The sequence below is a fragment of the Condylura cristata genome, unplaced genomic scaffold (assembly GCF_000260355.1).
Source record: "Condylura cristata isolate star-nosed mole 26May11 unplaced genomic scaffold, ConCri1.0 scaffold00009, whole genome shotgun sequence".
Lineage (NCBI taxonomy): Eukaryota > Metazoa > Chordata > Mammalia > Eulipotyphla > Talpidae > Condylura > Condylura cristata.
Window position 1 is genome coordinate 59,952,722 of NW_004567110.1, and position 8,858 is coordinate 59,961,579.

At 35.4% G+C, this 8,858-nt stretch overlaps 1 protein-coding gene across 1 annotated transcript in view; it reads left to right on the plus strand.

The window, feature by feature from the left end:
• PXDNL (peroxidasin-like) overlaps positions 1–8,858 on the plus strand; it is a 418,186-nt gene that overhangs the window by 298,875 nt on the left and 110,453 nt on the right. The window contains exons 12-13 of the mRNA XM_004680042.2: positions 3,487–3,603; positions 5,089–5,247. Of these exons, the coding sequence (XP_004680099.1) occupies positions 3,487–3,603; positions 5,089–5,247 (276 nt within the window). The remainder of the gene's footprint in view (positions 1–3,486; positions 3,604–5,088; positions 5,248–8,858) is intronic.

Here is an 8,858-nt window from a genome sequence, read left to right on the forward strand (position 1 = left end):
AAAACTAAACTAGATTTAAAAAGAAAAAAAGGCAAAATATATAATAGAGTTATAAATGAAGGTAAGTTATCTTAGAAATTCTGAGGGCCTTCCCTGGTGTCACAATGGGTTAAAGCACAGCACTAAGAAGCTAAAGCCACTTGCGCATGAGTTCCATACCCGCCTGTTCCAGAGGTGATCCACAAGGTGAGGCAGACCTCTCCTGACCCACCTGCTGCTTCCCTCAGCAGTGTACTTCATCAGTTGGCCTGTTCTGCTCCCCACTTGGTCTCTGGTGAATCCTCTCACTGCTCCTGCACCTCTGGCCTGTACCCTAGTTCTGTATGTATAAATAAATAAATCTTAAAAAAATTCAGAGGATCAAAAGGAATTACCATAAATATTTGTATGGTAGTATGTTGAAAAGCCTAGAAGTTATTGGAAATTTTTTAGAAATACACCACACTCCAAAACTAAATCACAAATGAATAGACAATTTCAACAGATTAATTACATATGAGGTCACTGAAATAGTAATCAGAAGTCTACCAAAAAAAATGCAAAGTCAAGAACAAGATAGTCCTATCAAAGATGAAGTAATACCTATATTTCTCAAAATCTCCCCCATAATTGAGAATAAAGAACTATTTCCAAACACATTGTGAGGCTAATATTATCTTGTTAGAAGAACCAGACAAAAGCATCATAACACAGAGCATCATTAACAAAATAATTTCCATAGAGTAAATTTTGAAATAAGTTACTTGTAAATTTTAATAAATAGATATGTTCCTTAAGATTATTGCTTTTATAACATTTGCTATGCTATCTTTGTTTTTTTTTTAAATATATATTTATTAATTTATGGATACAAGACCTGGGGTGTAGTCCAGAAGTGCTTGTAGGTGAGAGGCTGGAGGTGCAACGAAAATGAGAGGATTCACCAGAGACAGAGTGGGGAACAGAACAGGTAAATCTACTGAAATACACTGCTAAGGGCAGCAGTGGGAAGTACAGGAGAGTTCTGATCTGCCATGTGGATCAGCTCCCTGGCCTGGCAGGGATGAGTTAGTGCGTCAGTGGCTGGCCATAGCTTGATAGTACTGTAATCTTTAAAACCTATGCCATCAGGGATGCCTTGGATGCTACCTTTAAAAAAAGTTACATTTATATCAAAATCAAATAATTTCCAATTTTCAGATCTTTTACAATAGAATTTCATTTAAATAGTGAATTATTAATAACATGAGTATAGGACATAGTTATGGATATAATTATGACTTTGTAATATGAAAACTAAATCAGTGTGACATTTAAAACATTAAGTAATTAAATTCATGGGCCTTCCCTGGTGGCGCAGCGGGGCTAAAGCACAGCACAAAGAAGCTTAAGCTACTTCCGCATGAGTTCGATTCCCTGCCTGCACCGGAGGAGATCCACATGGCGAGGCAGACCTCTCCTGACCTGCCCGCTGCTCCCCTCAGCAGTGTACTTCGTCGACCTGCCTGTTCTGTACCCACTCTGTCTCTGGTGAATCCTCTCACCTTCCGCATCTCTGGCCTGTACCCCAGTTCTGTACGAAAAAAATAAATGCATCTTCAAAAAAAAAATTAAGAATTAAATTCAATAATAGGACCTCCCTGGCAGAGTAGGGGTTAAGTTTCAGCGCTATCATGCTAACCCCACTAGGCCTGAGGCCTGAATTTGATCCCTGTGCTAACCCAAATATAGTTCTACAAACCTGCCTGTCTCACCCAATGCTCCCCTCAGATGTGTATTTCAGTAGATCTCTCTGTTCTACTCCCCACTGTCTTTGGTGAATCGTCTCACTGCCTGCACCTCTGGTCTATGCCCCAGTTCTTCTATGTATAAACAAACAAACAAACAAAAAATAAATAAATAAATATTAGAAAATAAAAGTTCAATAATACCTGAATTATTACTTTGTAAATAAAATTTCTGAGATGACCTGACAAATCACTTCTTATTCTTATTTTTTGTATAATTTCTGCTATCATTTCTTCCACTCATTACATGTATATATATGAAATGATGATTATAAATAATATTTGATGGAGTGTATTTGTTTCAAGTTTCATATTTGTTCAGATAATAAAGATTTTATAAAACCTCAGTTCAAAGTAAGGTAAGCAAGACTAAATAACTATAGCATTTATAGCATTGATAAACTATAAGGTCACACAAATTCATGAAAACCCTTAGGGAATGCCTGGAAAATACTTAGAATAATAGAATTCTAGGAAAGTAAAACTGAGAAACAACCCACATATCAGCAGTTCCAGACTCCACAGAAGAGGGTGGTGATTACACAGAAGAAATTCAGGCTGGAGGATGTTGATTAAATTAGTCTCTTATATAAGACTTGATACTTAAAATTACTGGGGTTACTTGAATGAGCAAAATATTTCAATGTTAAAAATGGATTCACAATACAGGGTAAGAAATATATAATAAAAGTAGATGCTAGAGACAAGTGATAATTCACACTTGTTTGAACTAAAACTAAAATAAACTAAAACACACAATCAGCTAAAAGCTGAAAAGTATTGCTATATTTCTTGTGTTTTCATGGGAAATGTAATTTCCCAATATTCTACATCCTATACATCCTGTCAAAAATGTAAGTAAATGACCATTTTACATTTGTTCTAACCACTGAAATGAACAACTTATTAGATCAAATGGAGATCTGTTTTTTTTTTTAATTTATCAGATACATCTTTGTATTGTATTTTTTTTAAAGATTTATATTTTTATGCATACAGAACTGGGGTACAGGCCAGCCAGAGGTTCAGGGGCGGTGAGAGGATTCATCAGAGACAGAGTAGGAAGCAGAACAGGCCTACTGACAAAGCACACTGCTGAGGGGAGCAGCGGGCCGGTCAGGAGAAGTCTGCCGCCATTGGATCACCTCTGGGGCAAGCGGGGATCGAACTCATGCTGAAGTGACCTTAGCTTCTTAATGCTGTGCTTTAACCCACTGTGCCACCAGGGAGAGCCCTGTATTGTATTATTATTGATAACAATGATTTACAATATTGTAGGAAATTTGGGGACACACATTCACAGGTTTATGCTATGCCTGCCTTTCCAATCCCCATCCTCCAGTTCACACTTCATATGTATGTTGTTGATTATTTTTGCATTTGAGTTCATTAGGGGGACTTGAAAGTAGTTTTCTTTGTTATATTGTCTTTGGTCTTGATATTAGTATAATGTTGACTTTGTAAAAATATATTGGTAGTATTCCTTCTTTCTCAGTTTTTTGAAAGAATTTTTGTAGGAAAGGCATTAGTTTATCTTTGAATATTTGGTAGAACTCAGTTATGAAGCCATTTGATTCTGGGCTTTTGTTTTTGGGGAGTGTTTTAATTACCATGAAAACAAATTCTAACATCTATTTTAAGATATTTCACTTTTTAGCTCTGGTATTACAAGTTTGTAAAATGACTTTCAATTTTGATGTATTATTTTCATTCTTTTTAGCTCCTCCACAGTTTACAGTAAGTCCCAAGGATCAAGTGGTGCTAGAAGGACACACTGTGGAATTTCTTTGTAAAGCTGAGGGCAATCCAGCTCCAGTCATTGCCTGGACAAAAGCAGGTATTGCCACATCAACTAAGTGTGGTAAAACAGAAATGCCTTATTTTTAATGAGAGTACAAAAAATATGAATGATCATCATAGGTATGTTTGTACATGAAAACACAGAGAAAGTAAACTTTGACTTAAATGCCATAAGCTATTATATTTCATGTATCAACGTTTTTTAAATGTGGCAGTATCCTCCATTAGTACAAAGTACAAAGTACTTGTAAATGAGATGATGTAAGTGAAGTACAAAGTAAACTTGTAAATGAGATGATGTAAGTGAAGTCTAACATATTAAATGGATAAAGGAGAGTTGCTGACATTCCAGTGTAGATAGAGGTGGGATTGGCAGAAAAGATTGTTCCTCCCCAGCAGAGGTATCCAGGCCCTTCAAGAGAACCAACCATAGAACACTTCAGAATAAGCTTGATAATCTCAAGATGAGAGTTTGTTTAAGATTTCTCTGTATTTGTAGTCCCTAACATTTACATTAGTTCAGGAACTAGATTAAAGTATAAATTCATAAACATTTGTGAATTTCTTTTAACTAAAACTTTTGCTCCAGTCTCTATACTATTAAGGGGGGATTGGCAGGTAGACTTTGGAACCAGAAAGCCAACATTCATTTATCCACTCCTTTGTTTATGAGTCATATAACTTTGGGTAAGTTCATTGACTGCTGTTTTGTACAGTCCCCACATCTATACACTGTGGTAGACAATATTTCTTACAACATAGAGTGGTGATTAATTTGATGGTATCTATACTCAAACATTTATAATAATAGTTGGTATTTGTTTATATTAAAGGGTAGCTATTATTTTTTACTGCAATGACAAGACATTTTATAAAATATGTATTCACTGAAATAGTTGAGAATAACAGACAATTTAGTTCTTATTGAACACAAGGAGTAAAAACTCAATATCTAATCTTTGAGTAAGAAATACAGTGGTTATATGGGATATCACATACATGTGATAAACAAATGCTATAGAATTATTTGAAAATTATATTTAATACATATTTGGTAGATAACCTAGGAATAAATACATAAATATAAATATATGCAAGCATAATTTCTCTCCTAGATGTTTTGTTTTTTGTACAAGTAGGTTGGAGTATCAGACTGTAGAAGACACTAAATGTACTATGTTATACCTCATATATTCTGCTAAAAATCTTAGTTTTTACTCTAAGGGTAATTTGAAGTCAACAAAGGCAAGATTGATGTGTTAAGTCAAATTGATTTTGAAATTTACATTGTCATTGCATTGAGTGAAGCCAACAGGAGAACATTAAGGTTGGGAATTCTGTTGAGTGTAGGGTAGTTAATCATGAGTGTCCAAATGTTCTGGATCCAATATTACAGTTGACCACTACATAATTATCTGCAAGAGAGATCACAACCTTTATGGAGGAAAATCATACAGTCTTAACTTTCAGTCTATTAAGCCATACCAATACAAAACAGAGTATGTTCTTTCCATCTTTGCAGGAGGACCACTCCCTCAGGAGGGTCGGTATTCAGTTCTCTCCTCTGGTGCCTTGAGAATTGACCATGTAGCCCATCATGACCAAGGACAATTTGAATGTCAAGCAGTTAGTCCATTGGGAGTGAAAAAATTGTCTGTCCAGCTAACTGTAAAACCCAAAGGTAATGTACATAGGTATTACACTTACATAGCCTGCAGTGAGCCTCTTTCTGTGTTTCACCTCAGCTAGGAGAACTTTATTACTATAGTGCTCTTTGATTTATCAGATTAAAAAAATTGCAAATCTGTTACTTTGTTCCAATTTTTTTATTACAAACTTTATTTTTGTGAGTACTGTTAATATAATGTTTTCTTCCAAAATACTATTTTGTATTGTCTTAGAGCATTTTTTACAAAGCTCATCATATGCAGATAATTATCCTTATCTGCATAGGCTGACTAATGGATGCTGTTTTTCATTTTATATGGACGGAGTCGTGTTCACATAATGATTTGCCTTTTAAAATGCTTGAAGTTATTGGGAATATATTGCAGACGCTCTGCTTCTAATACATAATAAAAACAATAGCACTTTGGTGCATCATATATAGTAGTACTATGGAATAATATTGTGTTATTTATCGTCAATTTATTGCTAACTGGCATGCTAAAAAAGGGAAAATTCAAAGTTTAATTTTTTTTTTAAAGATTTACTTGTGCATACAGAACTGAGGTACAGGCCAGAGACTCAGAGGTGGCGAAAGATTTCACCAGAGACAGAGTGGAAAGCAGAACAGGCAGACTGTCGAAGTACACTGCTGAGGGGAGCAGCGGGCGGGTCAGGAGAGGTCTGCCACACCATGTGGTCTCCTCCGGGGCAGGCGGGAATCAAACTCATGTGAAAGTGGTTTCAGCTTCTTAGAGCAGTGCTTTAACCCACTGCGCCACCAGGGAGGGCCAAAGTTTAAATTTTTAATGATACGCCTAATGTCAGAAGGAAATATGGTTGTGATGAAAATATTAAAATTGTATTTTTTTTGTTTTATATTAGTTCTTCAAAGTGAAAAACTTATAGTATGTAAAACACCTAAATTATATTTTAACATCGCTTTACATTTGAATATAATACCCTAACTATATCTACACATTTTTTTAAACAATTTATTTATGCATACAGAACTGGGGTGTAGGGGCAGTGAGAGGATTCATCAGAGACAGAGTGGAGAGCAGAACAGGCCTATTGATGAAGTACACTGCTGAGGGGAGCAGCGGGCTGGGCAGGAGAGGTCTGCCACGCCATGTGGATCACCTCTGTGGCCAGAGATCTAACTTGCACTGAAGTAGCTGCTGCTAGCTTGCAGTGCTGTGTCCTAACAGGGAGAGCCTATATACACATTTTCTATAATTTGTTTTGACATAGTATAGATAGACTTAGCATATGAAAAGACAAACAAGTATTATGTGGCAATGTAAATGTGAGAAAATATTACTGGTTTTGGTGTTCATGAATCTAGACAAACATAAGGTTCACAAAGTTAACATCTATGCAAATGTATAGCCCATTATCAATTACAATGTTGCAGATATATAACAGATGATTTTTATTGTTATTGATAAAAGTTAAGGTTTTTTTGAGAGGTCTGAAAAGAGCAACTAAAATACAAGGGACTATTTGTAAACACTATTGTGATAAAGACATTTGACATGCCCCCAGAAACTTCCATTACTTTGATTCATTCTATCTAAAAGAAAGTGCTGGAAACTGGATTAAAGAATTGTTGAAACTACTTTTGAATTGGTTTTCAAATAAGGCAGCTAATTAAAATGTAACAATATTTTTTTTTACATTTTTACTTTTTTATAGGAGGATATATTTGAACAACACATATTGATAAAACTATAACTTGAAATGCTATAGTCAATGGTCTCAGGTTTGTAATCTTTTTCAACCCACAATTCCATATTTTCACCTTGATTGTCTCCAGTAAATCTCAATTTATAAGCTAATTTACTTCTCTAAGGCAATTTCCTTCCTGGACTCAAAGATACTATTAGTATTATTAATATTGGAGTCAAACTAATACTTGCAGATATATAGAAACTTGATAAAATGATCAAATATCCATAGTTAAGCAAATATTATTAGTAATATACATGAATGTAGAAACAGACACATTTATTAGAGAATGTGGAAGTCTATATTTTGAAAATAGATTGTGTGGATAGAATAGGTTGAGACTGGCTATAGGATAGAATGAATTTGGATGATTGGTTGAATTCCATGGAGGGCGGACTGGTCCTTCCCCCTACAGTCCATCAACCTTTCCCACAAGCCTGAGGAGAAAGCATTATTCATTGTAAGAAGATAGCCTGATCCACAATTCAAAAGAGGATATCCAGGTGACCTGACACCAGGTTTAGTAGTGGAGCACATAATTATCACTTGAAGTGGTCTCTGGGATCCCAAAGTTTCTGTGACTACCCTGGAGAGTGAATCCAGGAGGACCATTACCCATTCCTTTGGACTGCATAATTTTGAATCTCTACTTACTAGGAGACTATTTGAGGCCAACAGTAAACTTGTACTGATTTTTAGCATGTCAAAGGCTGTCATGAAGCATAGTATGAGCATAGCCCTTTATTCAGTGGGATTCTAGATAACATGTTTTCTAGAGACTGGGAGCATGACTTTCACTGTTACTCCCATCCACTCGTGACCTCTGCATGTGATCATAAAGAAATTAAGAGTATGAACTTCTTTCTACCTTCATTGTTGGTAATATTTGCAAAAGTTCAGTACTGCTAGGTTTATTGTAAGGAACAATGGAGCTTCCAGACCATGGAACTTCCCATAGACCATGGGTATACCACAACTCCCACCCCACTCACACACATCCTATGGACTATGCACACAAAGATCCTTCACGTAGGGGAGCACTTCCTGCCATAGTACAGAAGTAAGTAGTCATATTACTCTCATATACAACTACTTACAGGAGTTTTCTCTACATTATACTACAGAAAGACTGAGGACATGCTTACCCCTACCCCCTCAAGAACTCTGTGCCTGTGTCCATAATGTGTAGGCATAACCTACAGTTAACTGCATGAAACAGAACCTGTGAACAGAGGTCTTCCAGGTTACTGGTAGCTAGGATGGGGTATCAGCTCTTTTCAACTTCTCCTGAAGCTACCAAACTGCTACTGCTGGAGAATAGATAATTAAAGGGGAAGGAATAATTCAGCAAAATGAGCCTCCAAAGTAATACAACACAGAAAACTGAGACCTCTAGTGAATATATCACCACAAGAAGAAAACAGCTCTCCAGTACCTACACATAAATATATGATCTTTGTATCAAAGAGTTAAAAATTGTCATGATAAATTGAAAATGTAATAAAATTCAGAAAAATTAATAATGATAAATATGAGTAGTGAGAAGAAAACATGTATTAAAGATTTAAACAATAAAATAAGTAGTTGTCAGATGTAAAAGATGCTAAAAATATATGAAAAGCTAAGAAAGCAGACAAAACCAACTGGAAGATTAAATAAATGTCCTTGAAAATATAATACACAAAGGACCAAGTTGGAAGGAGAAAGAGAAATACAAAGAGAAAAATGATGAAGAAATACTGATTCTGCAGGCAAAGTAACATAAGGATATTGATTCTCCCAAAAGGGAAGAGAGAAAGAAGTGACTGAATAATTTGTTTAAAGAAATAATAGAGGAAAACTTTTCAAACTTGAAGATAGAAATAAGCAGACAAGTTCATGAAGCTAAAAGAAACA